The 15400-nt window shown below is 52.3% G+C and overlaps 2 protein-coding genes across 7 annotated transcripts in view; one reads left to right on the forward strand and one right to left on the reverse strand.

Moving 5' to 3' along the window:
• The window catches only part of sdccag8 (SHH signaling and ciliogenesis regulator sdccag8), a 37243-nt gene extending 28904 nt beyond the window's left edge, over positions 1 to 8339 (forward strand). For 2 of the 4 annotated variants that reach the window (XM_023828145.2, XM_072709423.1), the window contains 2 exons: positions 6479 to 6605; positions 7111 to 7468. In XM_023828145.2, the coding sequence (XP_023683913.2) occupies positions 6479 to 6605; positions 7111 to 7140 (157 nt within the window). In that variant the 3' untranslated portion in view covers positions 7141 to 7468. Of the gene's footprint in view, positions 1 to 6478; positions 6606 to 7110; positions 7469 to 7847 lie in introns of those variants that run through there. The other 2 variants (XR_002840202.2, XR_002840203.2) reach the window with 2 other exon arrangements.
• akt3a (v-akt murine thymoma viral oncogene homolog 3a) overlaps positions 7930 to 15400 on the reverse strand; it is a 67605-nt gene continuing 60134 nt past the window's right edge. For 2 of the 3 annotated variants that reach the window (XM_072709425.1, XM_072709424.1), the window contains 2 exons: positions 15222 to 15324; positions 7930 to 14922 (listed from right to left, as the gene is read on the reverse strand). In XM_072709425.1, coding sequence (XP_072565526.1) covers positions 14837 to 14922; positions 15222 to 15324 — 189 coding nt within the window. In that variant the 3' untranslated portion in view covers positions 7930 to 14836. The other variant, XM_072709426.1, reaches the window with a different exon arrangement.

Below are 15400 nucleotides of genomic sequence, written 5' to 3' on the forward strand. Positions count from 1 at the left end.
ACGCTTCTCTGTCTCGTGCTGCGTGTTTGACCGCAGTAGCGGCCGCCTTGACGACACGTGACACGGATGTCCGTATTAAAATGACGCCCCAGGTCCCCGCATCACCTCCTCTCTGGTGGCAGCCATAGGTAAGGAGGGACCATCTTTGGGGTCGTTCCCGTGAGCGTGGGATGAGCCATGCTGAGAAATCGCCTTTTTATTTAATGTGCCTAAATAGCTTAGATCAGATTTAGGGCTGCCAAGGACTTAAAGGTAACGATTCCTCACACGCTGGCCTCCCCGCCTGACCAGCCGTCGGCTGCCCCCCCCCCCCCCCCCCCACCCACAACCCCACGAACGGCTGTCTTGTCAACTTCTCGCTCTCTCCCTCCGCACGCCCAGAGCCGCAGCATCCCATAATCCTCCCCAACGGCCGCCAACATGTTCCATTACCCAGCATCCCCCCCCCGCACCCCCCCTCACCGATACGCCCCCAACCACACGCACACAAAAGGCCGCCGCGCGCAAACGTACACGCAGATGTGCAGCTAAATCTACAGGCTTCTGCCGGCCATATGGCACCTTAAAGGAGGCTGTTTGGGGCGTCTGGAGGAGGGGGGCGGCACCACGGGGGGGGGGGTCGTGTGTGATTTCCGCACAGACAGTTGTTTAAAGCTGTGTGGAAAAGGCTGCGGGAGATTGTGTGACAGAACAAATGGTCACACAGGTTTCGGGAACAGCCTCGCCGCTGCCGAGGAGACGGCCCCCCCCCCCCCGGCGAGGACTGCTTCATCTGGTCCCTAACCCCCCCCACAGCCCGCACGCCGCTCTGGCACCCCCCAAAAGCTCAAAGACGCTCCACAAAACTTTTCATTTGCAAATGAAGTTGGCAGAGGGGAGTGGGAGGAGGGTGTGTGTGTGTGTGTGTGTGTGTGTGTGTGTGTGTGTGTGTGTGTACGTACAGTGACTATGATGGCTCTGGTTTATTTTCGCCAGTAATTCATCATTAACTGGTCTGCATTAGGCTTGGATGAAAATATGAACCTTGAGTAAGAAGCCTAAAATTGTGTTTATTTCAGTGCTTAACAACGAATCCAAGATTATCTGGCATATCAGTAACAGGCTGCGTGTAGCCAGCCTCCGAATGTCAGTTTGTGTCTCTTCTCTTTGGGTTGTTCATCTTGGTTCATGATGGTGGTGATGATGATGATGAAGAGGGTGGCCCAGTGGGCAGCACTGTTGGTTCAGCCCGTAGGAGTCCATGGGTTCGGATCCCATCCCCATGCCGTGTGTGTGTGAGCTTGCATGTCCTCCCGTATCGCACCGGTTTCCCCCCGCAGTCCCCAATCAGGCTGACTGGCGTCTCTGAAGTTCCTGTGGAGTGTGAGTCTATGCATGTACGCGCCTTGCGGCCTGGCAGCGCATCCAGGGCATCCCCCTGCTTTGTGCCCTATGCCTGGGAGAGGCTCCAGGTTCCCCCCCCCCCCCGTCCCTGCCTAGCATAAGCAGGTGGAGGATGGACAGATAGTAGTGTTACTAACTAACTTTGAGGCTGAAATCCATACTGAACACACGTCAAAGCAGCGGTCCATTTGTTTGCCTCGTAGGCGGGCGTTAATATCGTACACTCGGATCTGTCACTCCGTGGGATTGGCGCAGTGGCACCTCTCCACAGCCAGGGGGCGCCACTCACCCAGCACTCTGGCAGCGGCCTCCAGCTGGACCATGTCGCCGGGGGCGATGGAGCAGCCGCCCGCTGCCATGGGCCCCGTGGAGCGCTGGCTCCGAGCAGCTCTAAAGCCACGCAGCTCACACAGGGCCGAGCGCCTCCCAGCGCGTCGATGCTTCCGCTGCTGGCAGCGCGTCTTGCTAGCGGGAAACAAAAGGTGGATTTTCTCTCGTCCACCTCGCGCAGGCAGCAGCTCTCCTGACTTGAAAGCCTTCGGAAATCTTTCGTACTTTTCCTGTGTGCCGTTAAACCCAATCCACTGCAACGTAATATGGCTGCTCTGTCTGACCAGAGAGCTGATGCTGAGGTCCCCCCCGCAGGGTCCCCCCCTAGAGTACGTCGGGGGCGAGCCGGGCCAGATGCTTAACAAAATGGGAAGAGTAAGTCCTTGGTGTCCCAGAGGCTCTGACTGATTCCCTCCCCCCCCCACCCCAAAACGAGTGACAGATTAACATGCAGTCATGCTGCAGGCCAAGAAAGAGGGTCAGTGCCACTCTGCAGTGGATGTTAAAGATGCTTAAGATGGGTGTGATTAGTGGCTGTCAGAATAGATTTGTCCCCAGTCACTATAAGTCAGAGAAGTTGGGGAATTTATTGCAGGATAAGGCGCAGGGATGGGTCCCACAGGGCTGGACAGGCCCCCAGTCCTCCGTACGGAGTGCCATGTCGCGGACTGAGAGCGATCTGCTCTTCTGCTGTGGCGCGCTGCCATGATGGCGTGTTTGCACGTCGGTCCGCGGGATCTAACCCAGCAACCCCAGCTGCTGTGCGGCGGACAGGAAGCGTCTGGTCGTGGCGGGTTCCGTTGCAGCGACAGGGTCTCGGGGGCGAGGCAGTGCAGTGCCCCCCCTCCCCACCCCTCCGCCCCGGCCTTTTCTGCCCCACTGCGGTGAGCCCCTTCTGGCCAGATGCTGTGCCAAGGAGCCGATGTGACGAGGTGCCAGGACACGCACGCGGGACGGAACCGCACTCCGCCAGGCGCCGTGCGGCAGGATTAGGCTCGCGTCCCGTTCGGTGGGAAGGCCCCGAAACTGAGCTGGGAGGTAACTGGCCATTATCAGGAGCGTAGGTTCCACTGGGCCGGCGGGAATTGTCCCTCTCAATTTCAGGGCTTTTGAACCCCGACAGTTGTTTTATTATTTTATTTTTAACTTTGGAGGTTTTGATAAACGAATCTTGGGTAAAGATGAGAAGTTTCCACGTTGTGATTTTGATCCTCCATTTCTGGATTGGAAATCGGGCGCTGGGCCCACAATTGTGCATTTTCAGGACATTAAAAAAGAGAGACCAAGGAAGACATGTGCAACAATATCCCGTTTTATTGCAAACAGGTTGGGGGGCCATGAGATCTCTCTCCCCTAGACAGAACCCCCCCCAACTCCTCACAGAGTCCGGAGCTGTGCCAGGCGGGGGCAGGGAGGGTGTGTCCCTGAGCATCTGCACCCACGATGCCCCTGGCGCTGTTGTTTCAACCCGGCGAGCTGAGCCAGCCGTAGTCTCCGCCCCGTTCCCTGTACCCTGCAGGCCATGCCCCCACCCTCCCAGTCCAGAAAAAAAGCCTCCCTTGTTTCCTGCTGCCGAGCTTTTTTCCTGGGGATGTGCCAGTCTAAGGGTGCTGAGCGGCGTTTTCGCCTGTCTGTCCATTCTGCCTCACGCCTGTAATAGTCCTGAGCCCAACAAACCTCAGAAAAAGGATTCAAATGGATATCAGGCGAAACATTTGGCACAAGATTAGGTTTGTTTTGTAGGGATACGACAGAGAAATCTGTACACAAACTCTCACGCACGCATCGTAACCCACGGGAGCAACAGCATCGCGGGTTCGAGTCCGACGGTGTGCGGTGCCGGCCCCGCGAGTGAGCCTCGGGCCGGCCACCTGGTCAGCACACGGCTGCCGCGTGTCCTGCTGCCGCTCGCGTTTCCGAGGCCTGGATTCTCTCCTGTCCTGCCTGTTGGCACAGCCTGCCAGTATATAGTGTTGATTTGGCACTAATGAGTCTGTCTGTTTTCAGATCAGCCAGCAGAAGTTTCTCAGTCTCCCAATCTGGTGATGAGTAGCAGCCTCCAGTTTCTGCCATCTTAGGGGAAACTTCGGGAGGTCAAAGGTCATGAGGGCATTTAGCATGTACAGTGTGTTCTGTTCCGGCGTCGCCATAGCTACCACGTGCCGGAGTCCTCGTAGCTAAGAGCGTGGTGTCTGGATTGTTTCCTGAAGAATTCCCGGCAGCCCCCACCCCCCCCTCCATCACAGCCCATTGCCAAACACCTGCCTCCCAGGTGAGCGGGTGCGGGGTAAGCGAGCGTACCGTCCGGGGGGGGGGGCGGCGGTGGCATTCTCCTGGAAGCACTGCTAGCCGGAGGCTGCCCACAGCAGTCTGGCTTCTCTCTTAGCAATACAAACCACGCTGTCCCTCCTGTAAACAGACGGTGTCAGCTGCCACCTTGTACAGGAGCTCTGGGCTATAGCACATGTAGGCCTGTTTGTGTGTTTGTTTATCTTTTAATTGCAATTAAGAAGCACGGCGGCAGAATTAAGAAATACCTGGCTGGCGGGGTGGACTGGCGATGCTGTGGCCGCGTGCTGCTCCGTCCTGGTGGGCCGGCGTTGGGGGGCCGCGTTCCTGCCGAGGTACGCGATTGGGGGGGTTCAGTGACCGGCCCTCACCGTGTAACGGCAAAGGATTTTGTTCGTCTGAGGCAGCCCCCCAACCGCTACGACGCCAAAGGGGGTGGGGTTCAAACGCATAAATCTTGCATAGGACGAGTACCAGCGAGACCGTCGCCAATCTAAGTGCGGGCAAACGTTGGCATCAACTGTTCCTGCAACATCTGGAAGCTTCAGTGCTGCTGAGACGGTTTAGAAGCGCTTAGCACAGACCACGCCTCAAGAACAGGTACGGGTGTGAGTGCTCACAGCACGGCTGAAAGCGGGAACGGTGGGCAGCGGCCGCGTAAGAGCCGTTTACTGATGCTGAATAAGGAGGCCGGCTTTCCAGCGAGCAGAGCCATGTTCCTGTGTGGCCCTGCCGCCTTTCGGTTAGCCCGCGAGCGGCCAGATGGTGTCCTTTCACCAGGGCCGGTGGGGGAGCGGAGGTGGAGCGGGACGCCATCCGCCCCCTTCCCACAGCGGCGCGCAGCGGCCAGCCAGCCGGCCAGCCCCGGCACGGGGTGGGGCGGGGGGGTGGGGGCACGGGCCGGGGGCCAGAGCCGGAGCCCGTCCGCTAAGCTGTATTAAAAACCTAATTAAGTTGTGTGCCAGCAAATGTAGCGCAGTTATTGGATTTGCTGTTTCGACTGCTGGACGGGGCTCTGATTTAATCAGACCCCCGTCGCGAGCCCTGCTTCAGAGCAGCTCGTCCCTTTATTCCAGGACCTTCCTTGAGATTCGACGCCCCCCCCCCCCCCTCGCCTGCCAGGTGGGCACGTGGCCCTCGTGACGCCTGGTTTCCCGTGACCGCCGGTGCAGATTAAGGTCAGCTCTGGTGATAGATTGGCCAGCCTTCACGGTCCAGAGAGCTGTGTCACCAAACGTCCGCGGCTGTAAAGCGCTTAACCAAAGTGCGCGCTTCCCCTCGTCGACGGCCTGCCGTACAGTTGCTAGGGAATAAGCGGCACTGGCGCAGAGTCCCTTGGTCCATGAGCTTGCAGACGTTCACGGTGCGATAAAATCTGGTGTGAATGAATATTCTGTTTACTGTCATGTTGTGTGGCAGTATGAAATAGTGCACATTTTAACACCACTCCACTGCTAAAAGCATCACGAAAACCCGAGCGAGACGACAGACGGATCGCGGGGAAAACGGGTAATCGATTTAATTATGGACGGCTTTAGGATGTATTTACAGATCCTCTGGAATGTCACCATACTTAATAGACCAGAGAAGGTACAGAATTCTGAGATTTCCTGCATTCATTGCCGAGGCTTCAAACGGGGAAGTGGTCCCAGAGAGCGGGAAGACGGACACGAGGAAAGCCACTCGAGTCAGATCAGGTCGTCGCGCTCGAGGCGCTCTGTACCCACGCCCTGCCAGGTGGTGCGTGTTTGTGGGGGGGTGGTCAGCTGACTGACTGACGCAGGCTGGAGCGCTACGCTGGCGCTGAGGTGCCAGGCTCGGCGTGGGGGGGGGCAGCTCCAGCTCGTGGCGCAGCGGGCCGTAACCGAGGACAAGCTGGCCCGGGCGCTGCAGCTCTTGTGGGGGGGGGGGGAGGGGCACCTTCCCAGCACACAGACGGCACGGCCCCAGCGAGTGGGATCAGGGCATCTGTCCTTCCTCTCAGCAACAGCTAGAGGCCTCCCCACACTAGGAGCCGCCAGCGCTGAAGGCTGCCCAGCCCCCGCTCTGCCATTGGCCAAAGCCTCTGTCACGTGACTAGGGACAGCGGTGTAGTCGGTCAGATTATAGACGTGCTAAGATGTAAAACGCGCTCTGTTCTGAAACCATGAATAATAACAGAAATACCTGCAATGTATGGAAGCCTCTGAAAAGCATTTCTGGAGCTATTGCGGCCCACTCTTGATCGAATTATGTGCAGGAATTGCCACGCCCTGCTATTTTCTGGCCTTCTTTCACTAATATTTTTCAGCGCTGGCTGCGTACGCCATCCAGGCAGCTTTTCAGGAGCAGAAAACATGGTGTCGCCATTCGCCGTTTATTGACAAGGCAGAGCCTTAGCAGAGCAGGTTAAACGGCTCCCGGCGCACGCTGAGAGCCCGCAGAGGCACGGCGCCGTGAGCCGAGCGCCACGCTCACCACCGTGTTCCCTCTGCAGGCTGCAGCAGCTGGACCAGCACAGTCAGGCCAGCGCTCAGCAGGTGCTGGAGCTGCTCAACAGGCAGAACCAGCTAATGCAGGAGCGACAGGCGCTGAGCGAGGAGATGCGGAGCCTGCGTGTGCGGGTAAGCGGGCCCACGGGCGCCGGGCACCACAACGCCGAACACGGGCCCACGGGCAGAAGGCTTCCAGCTCACGTCGCAACACCACTGTACAGCAGGCAGGTTAACTAGCATGATACGCTGCAGCAAAACGCCCAGCTGAAGAGGCTCAGATGGGCAGATACGCTGGCAGCGGTTAAGGTGCAGAAATCCTGAGAGCTTAGCGACTGAGCGCTCAGCATCCTGGGCTCCAGCAGGGACGGGCGTGAGGGGGCAGGTTGCCTCCCGTTTTCGTCCCCTTGGAACGTGCCTCCAAACACCATCCCAGCGGTTAGCCCACAGGACGCGGGGGGGGAACTGCATCCGACCCGAGGCAGGAGGTCACTCTTATTTACAGTGCCTGGGCACGGTCTGCACCCCCCTGACCCCTGGGGGCTCGTTCCTAGAACCCAGCAGCAGCACCGTGTGGGGTGACGGGGGGGCCAGTAGCAGGTGCCATTAACCTTACTGTTGCCCTCCTGCGTTCCAGGCGCCTGCAGCTGCAAGACCTCCCACCTGATGGGAGCGGCAGCCTACGTCCCCCCCCCCCCGCGGCCCCTAATCGGGGGCGGCAGCAAAACCCCTGTGAGTGGCAGGATCAAACCCATTGATTTACGGAAAAGACAGGGGGTGCGACGGGGCCTGGAACTGCCCGGGCTGTGCAGCGTAGATGACGGTGACCCCCCCAGGACTGGGGAAACGCTCAGGGACTTGCTGTGTTCAGGGAGCGGTGAGCGTGTGTGAGAGAGGTGAAGGCCGCCCACACATACATTTATAAGGGGAGACAGAAACCGCTGCCATTTTGTACAGTTTTGTTTTAATTACATTAAAATGACTAATACAGTTAAGATGAATATGGATATTTTTACATAGCATTTTTCTATGTGTATATATTATATATGCTTATAATATATGAGCTGTAATGAAAAACAGTTTCAAATCGGAAATCTGGTCCAAATGTCCCTGATACAGCTGCATCAGTTTAACACCCGCAGTATGGCTCAAATTTAGAAGAAAAACCAACTGAAAAGCTAATCGATACAAATCAATACACTCGTCGCGTAATATTACTGTTTTTCCCCCAAGATCTTATTACTGTAACTGTCAGGCAGCTTCACAGTGCAAAATAGCGTTTCACTGATCTAAATCGTATCATAGACCATGTATGTAGATGCTGCTGTATTGTCGGAGTGGGAGAGACAAACCCCTAATATGTTCCATACATAGACAAACACTTCTGAATGGTAGCAGCTGCCCGTCATGCGCGTTCAACTGGGTCACAGAAGACAGCGGCACACAGACACAGGCCTGAAGCAGATTGACATAATGTTTTATTTCAGCTGTCTGTAGGAAGGAAGGTAATGTGCACCCTATCATATACATTTACATGTAAAAATACTAAGGATGTGCAGTGTACAAAAAAACAGTTTCCTGCAGATTATTTTCACATCCTTGTGGGTCCTGTTCTCAAGGAAATAACATTTTATCCTTTAAATATGACTGACAGTAATTCAATTTTTTTCTCTTTAGTCCCTTCTGCTTAAAATCCTGAACCACACGACTAGATCTTAACATGGATCCATCGACAGCTAAGCAAGGTCAAGAAATGTCACAAACTCTAAAGCTACGTGGACGTAAAATTAATAATTACAAGTCGGTTTCTTTTTTGTCTTTTTTGATTTGTAATTTTTTTTCTTTAAATAAATACTTTACAATTCATGCTCGTTCAAAATACACGACCAGGAGCAAGATAACAAGAAAATCTGTTGTAGACAGTACAAACAGTAGCAGCAAAGAGTGTACGTTGAGGTGTAAAATATATAAATATATATATTTTATTTATTTATATATATATTTATATATGTATATATTGTATAGACCCTGCAGTTAGTAAGGATAGAATCCACATCGGTGCTCGGCCAGATGATAAAAGGTGTACGGCCCTAGCCCCCAGGCACAGCAGCCCCCAGGCTCCACCCTGGGGGGGGGCATGGCCACAGCCCAGCTCTTCTACACTTTTTTCCTTTGGGAGGGGCCATCCCACGGTACGAGAGCCATTCGATCGGAGGGTTAAAACGGGAAGCCGACCTGAATCGTGCTGGGGCTCCATCAGTATTATAGTTAATTTATCTCATGAACCTGTGAGTTGAGTGGTTGTGATAGTAACTGTAGAAAGATTGACACTGGCGGGGGGGTCGAGTCGAGGAAGAGTGGGGCCTTCCCACGACTATGCCGTCGCCTTGTTGCCCAGTGTGTCTGACACTTGCGTCTGAGTGACCGCAGGACTCAGACCTGCTCTTTGGGCAGCAGAGGGCATCACACAGGCTCATGGGTGGGGGACGACCCCGTCAGTGTCACAGAGAGAGTCTCCTGCCCAGAGCTCATCCACACACCTGGTCATCTGCACTTCACACAAAGAAATATTACATTTATACAAATAATATTAACTGTCATAATTAAAAACATGGGGGGGGGCTTCTGTGCTTTTAGTCACTTTTTCCCATTTTTGATCAAACTTCTTAAGCAGTGACATTTCCTCAGTCAAACGTATAAAAAGAGCAGTAGGAATGAAAGTGCTACTCACGGCCCACTGTGGGTCTTTTCTTTTAAACTGTGGAATGGAAAACGTCAACCTTTTTTTTTTTTTTTTTTTTTGTACAAGTGTTGTCAAGCGACCGTCCGTTTCAGTAGTAATATGCTGTAACGTTTGTCATCCTTCACATACGACATCACACCCATTGATAGCTCCCATCCCTGTGCTGACTCACTGGAGCCAAACTGAACACATCAGGTGACCCGGGAGCTTTCAACATCATTAGGCCAAGCGGAACCACGTCAGCACAGTCACAGGTGTCGTTTACAGAAAGGACATCGGTTCCAATCAGAACGAGCAAGATCCTGTACAGACGTAGCATCTGCGTCTTTGTGTGTCCTACCTTAATGGTAAAACAGCTTTTCAGGGGTGTAAAAAAGATAACTGAACAGACAGTTCACACAAACTAAATAAGGGTCTCCCCAACCTCCCAAAACACTGGATTCCAAAGGAAACGCACTGTTATACCCTGGACGGGAATATGCAACAAGGAATTAATTAATAAATAACAACAAAAAACAATATTGAAACAAAACATCAGCAGTATGAGTCTATTTTTGTACATTTAACCCTTAAAATAAATACTGATGTTACATCAGGAGGATTTAAAAAATAAATCAAACACTCTAATCTAGTGGAGCTGTGCACCACCTGCACCCCAAAACACTCTGGAAGACTGTAAGTGAATGAAGGAGTCTGACCAGAGGCAACTGCTGCAGTAACCGCTGCCCCCCGAGGGCCGGACCGGGTGGAACCCCCTTCAGCAACTCTGTGGGCAGTTTGAGATCACAGTACAGAAGCAGGCAGTGGGAGTGACCATTTACCACAGAATATTCTGTCATGCCAAGCTGTAGCAAGCATTCGTCAAGCAATGTTGTTCAACCTGCACTTCAGTCATTTACAACAGACTCCTCCAGCGACTGTTGTGACTACCATGTGTCTATGACCCTTAGATTGGCCCCGCCCATGCCCCTCCCCTTCCTGTGATGTCACACCCACATCACCATGCTTTGGTTCAGACCACTCTATCAGAATCCTGTTCTGCCCCATGTGAAATCCTCCAGTTTGAATGTCTGAGAAGTGGAAGAGCATCGCGGGGATGCCAATATCCGTGTGGCAGCTGTCGGCTTTCTGGTTCCTCAAGTCACCCCCCCCCCCACCACAGTAGTGATACAGTCTCTATGTGCACTTCACATAGGCAGCATTGGCCTCCTTCGCCATTCAGAAACACCAGTCCATCCGTCATCTCCTCCACCGGCCGACTTGCACATCCTCCTCCTTCCATCACCCGTTTCTGTCATATTTCCCTATCCTTTCCTTCTGCAGTGCTGCCACAGAACCCCCAGGGGGCATCATCACCCGGCTCCTTCGCTCCAGCCACCTCCTCAAGCCACTGGCTGGTTCGATTAACCTTCTGGCTTTGATCGAGGTGTCGACCGAACGGGCCGCACACCAGTCCAAAGCGAAGGTCGAGACTCAGTGTCTCCTCAGATTACCCATAAAGTCAAGCCTTATGAACAGTGAAATGAGATGCTAATTACATGCACATTGTTGCCCCTTTGAATGAAGCAGCGTTCAGTATTTTAATCAATGATTACTTAGTTTAGTTAATAGTGGCAGCACTTAAGCAGTCTATAAATAATATGATGGTTTAAGTTTCACAAAGAATCAGAGGCTGCATATTCTAATCAAAGCTGCACCTGTGCCTTTAATGACAATTAACTAATCGGGTTTAACACAGCTGAAGAATTAAGGCGAGAACTCAGTGAATGCACTTGGCTGCATGCGATTTAAATCGAGCCTTTAATTCAGTCGAGCTCAATCAAAGCAAAGACGGTTTAAGTGGCGGCTGAAGCAGGCGAGCCTACAGACTGGTGGGGCTGGAGCTTGTCAGCATCCACCTTCTCCATCTGTCTGTGGACCAGGATAGCTTATTCTGAACGGCATGAATCTGGGGCCGGCGCTTTCCACCCCCGACAGACCTATCTTGATTCGCCGTTAAATTTGCCTCGAGTGGCATCCATCGCTCTACAGAAAAATCCACCATTTCTTGGTGACATGTTCTCTCCAATCCTTCAGTTTAAATCGAAATACAATCAACATAATAATCACAACAAAAACCAACCAGTCCTTCAGCACAAAATGCCACTTCTCAGTGCACATGAACTATAAAGACTGAAGATGAAATGACAAGATTGTACATTAAGGTCTTTTTAATGGATCTGTCCAACAAGATTTAAGACTATCCCACAACGACAGCCACTTAACACACAGCAGTGACCATTGTCACTCATTTGCCAGTGTAGTCCTGCAGTTCCCTCTCTTTCTGGTAAATTCCTGCTTACGTACAGAACAGAAGCCTGAGCACCTCTTGGCACATGCAGAATCACTGGTGTCCGTCTGTCATTCCCCTCTCTACTCCACACCAGATGTGAGTCTGATATCTTAATCTCAGTCATCAGGACCTCCACTTTCACACTCTCTCTCTCTCAGATCCAGCCATTCTGCTGTCACAGGGTCCATTCGTCCTCCACAAGGACCAGTGGTATCACAGCACATAAGCGCCGTCTCCACCCCACCCTCAGGCAACTCCTGCACTCTCTCTTTTTAATACGAGGATTCTGGGTCAAACTCTTTGCCGGGGGGTCCCCGGAGCCACTGACAGCTACGAGACTCAGCACGGACGCTGTCCGTCGCTTCACACGCACGTCTGTCCACTGTGCCGCTGTGATATGGATTAAGTAGCTGGTACCGTTCAATGGCATTAGCTGTATGTAAATAATTAGAATTATGTGGACAGTTAACACAGTGGTGTGTCCCATGGAAGAATACTGACGGACCTGTGGTGCTGAACGGTAACATTTCCTCCAGAATCCGCACAGCACCGATCAGCACAGAATGTGGGAATACCATTTTAAACAGTGCAACATGAGTGGACCTCTCCCAACAGAACATTACTGCCCTCAAATCGTCCTAGTGGCAGATGACTTTGCACGGATATTGCAGGATGGCGCTTTTAGATGAAGCACCTAACCAGGATCTCGATGGTCCCAGCTGTCACCAGCCCCTCGAAACACAGACCTGCCCCCCCACCCCAACCACACACACACACACAGCATTACACTTCCTGACTGGACAATGATTTTGCCCCCCATCTCTCATACAAACCCACCAAAGGGAGAATATTCCCACCTCTACCCTGCACCAGACTGTCCCAGTGCTGTCCAGTTAGCTGGTCCTCTCATAGCCATAAACAAATCCAGCATTCAGTGCTTATATTGTAAGACTTAATGTTATTTCCTGATCCAAGATCAGAACTCTCCTTCTCATGGACCCTCATATATATTTCTGTGAACAAAAAAAAAATCCTTATAGCATTAGCAGATCTCAGCACAGCATCCCTGCTGGCTGTCAAGTAGAAACTTCTAAGTAATGAATTTGTGAGTGAGTCAGAAAATCCTGCCCATGGACAGTATTGCAGTTCACCCACTGGTGTAACTGGTGTATAAATGACCCCCAGGTTCACTGCCCAATCCTTCCAGCAGGTACTGTCACATGGCCGCTTCACCGCGGCCCTCCACGTCTCCCAGTAGGGGGCGCTGGGAACAGTCCCGCTTATTATACAGCAATTTCAGACTCATCTGAATAGCACATGTTCATTTAAACAAGTTTCTTCGGTGCTCCTATACATGTACATACAAAAATGAACACAGAATAAGACCCGGGGGGGGGGGGGATTAGCAAGTGCCACAGGACAGAAGCAGCATTTCCATCTCACACAGCCCTTTTGCCGGGGGGGTGGGGGGGAATCTGCCGTGTTCTGACAGCATTGTGGTGACTAAACTGTACTGAATGTGAGACCCTTACATGCGTACATTTAAATAACAAAATAAACACTAGAGCGACAAGAGGACTGAAGCCAGTCTTCAACAGGGCTTTTGCTGTAACAGTTTGGTAAGAAAATGTAACTAAAAAACAAAAAAAAAAAACATTAAACCTTAGCAATGCGCCAAAACTACATTCTTAAGCCATTTGGAGGTGCCTTTAATCCAGAACAAAAAAAAATTCCCCTAATAACACCAACAATTCAGTTAGAACAAATAAATAAAACACAATTTGAAGCCGTCATTGTGGTGCAAAAAAACAATATCCCACTTTGAACAATATTAACAGTGTTTCCTCTGGGCTGACTGGTCAGTTATGAAATGCTCAAACTTCCTGTGATTGCACATTTAAGCAGTCTGGAGGGGGGGGCAGGAACCCAGACCCCTCTATGATCCCACCCCAAGGTCAGCAGCCCCTCCAGCACATACAGGAAGTAGCATCATGAACAGTAAACAAAGCCCCAAAAGTTACATTTCGTTTTGTTTTTGTCAGCCAGCTATTAACACAATAACACAAAACTGTTCTCTAGCAGTGATATGTCAAAAAGCATATTGCATATTTACATTACCAAAGGGAGGGAAAAATATCTGCCATCAGCCCAATTATTTATATTTATATAAAAATAACGGCATTTGCAGTCAACAGAAATCGGGTCTCCCCCCGGCCCAATGAGGACACGTACCAAAGCTTACAGGCTCACCCTGTCACTCAGAAACCCCCCCCCCGAAGCCATCGGCAGGTACAGCAACGGCTTCCGTCTCCCAGGGTCTCTTCAGCCCACATTGCTGTCAATTCTGTATCCTTCTGGAAATACTCCCCAGGTCTGACGGTCACGCTGACACACAACTCTGGATTACACACCCTGCCCTCCATCCTACGTATCGCTCCGTTAATACAGCGATCGGGCCGGCAGAATAATCTCGAGTTTAACGTGTACCTGCAAAGACGACGCTAATTAAAAAGCCTGAGGTTGGTTACAGCCGTGGAACAGGAGGTGAGAGACGCACCCAAGCCACCCGTCTGCCTTATCCATGAGAGCTGTGGGAAACGCTTCTGTCCCAAGTATCACCTGCATATTCCTCTGGCCAGAGTGGGCCCGAGTGCAGCCTGTCCTAGGTTGGCCTGAGCGATCAGTTTTACGGCAGTTTGGATTCCGGCCTGGGGAGTTCCCCCCCCCCCACCACCGGGACACCGCAGCAATGTGAGCGAAAGGGCTCCCTGTGGGTCATAGGCCATGCGATAACCCCGCCCCCTGCCACTCCCCCACACCACCCATCTGAGCGGCGGAAATGAAAACATTTTGTTACAGTTCACCATGAGGAATGTGAACGGCTCTCAGTCTAATGCAAACACAAGAAACAACAAAAGAAAAAAAAACAAACACAAATACAAACTAACGTGACAAACGAAACAGTCTGGCCCATCCAGTCAACTGTCGCTGAATGTGAAGGGCTCTTTAACCTGGGCCGGACTTGGAGAGGCCTGACCCTACGTGCAAAATCCCAAGTTCCCATAAAATAAAAAAAAAAACAAAAAAAAAAAAAACAGAAAAAAGTGGAATGGTCCTTTCCATGTACGCAATAAATAAGGACCCTCAGAGCGAACAAGGCGAACTGGGAAAGGGGGTCAGGCTGGTTGGTCATGTTGACGAGCTAATGTTTTCCAGTGCTAGCCTAAAACGATGATGACGCAGTACTGGCCGTGCGGGGGGGGGGGGAGGGGGGGGGCAGAGGGGGAATTATTCCCGCCCACTGGCGGAGTAGGAGAACTGGGGGAAGTGGGGCCGTCGCTCATTGTCCATGCAGTCCATCCCATCTTCGTCAACTGCGGTTGGGGGGAGAGATCATACAGATTACTGGGCGGGGGGGCCTAAACCAAGGGGCTGCGAACCACACAAGCCCGACACTCAGCAGAGCCCCCGGTTACGGGCCCTGACAATGACATCACACAAGATTGGCATGGAAACGCATCTACAGCAGCATGCTGACGGCGCAGGTAGGTTCACACGCAGATTTTCCCACAAAGGCACTCACAGGGACTGTTGCTCTATCACTAGGTGATACATATTCACATTGAGGTCGTAGTGCGGGTGCAGGTATGAACGGTGAAGGATGGAGACTTACATTTTTCCGGTGGAGTTATTGTAATCGTCTGTGCCGTGAACTCTTCGTCGAAATACCTGGTATCCGTCTCCGATGACACCTGAGGCTTAAAGGGAGGGAGCAGCTGCGAGAGACGGAAACGACGACGTCAAGGACGACGTCAAGAAGTCCCCGATTCACACGGGTGACAGCCGCGATCT

This window comes from Paramormyrops kingsleyae, chromosome 3 (genome assembly GCF_048594095.1).
Source record: "Paramormyrops kingsleyae isolate MSU_618 chromosome 3, PKINGS_0.4, whole genome shotgun sequence".
Classification (NCBI taxonomy): domain Eukaryota; kingdom Metazoa; phylum Chordata; class Actinopteri; order Osteoglossiformes; family Mormyridae; genus Paramormyrops; species Paramormyrops kingsleyae.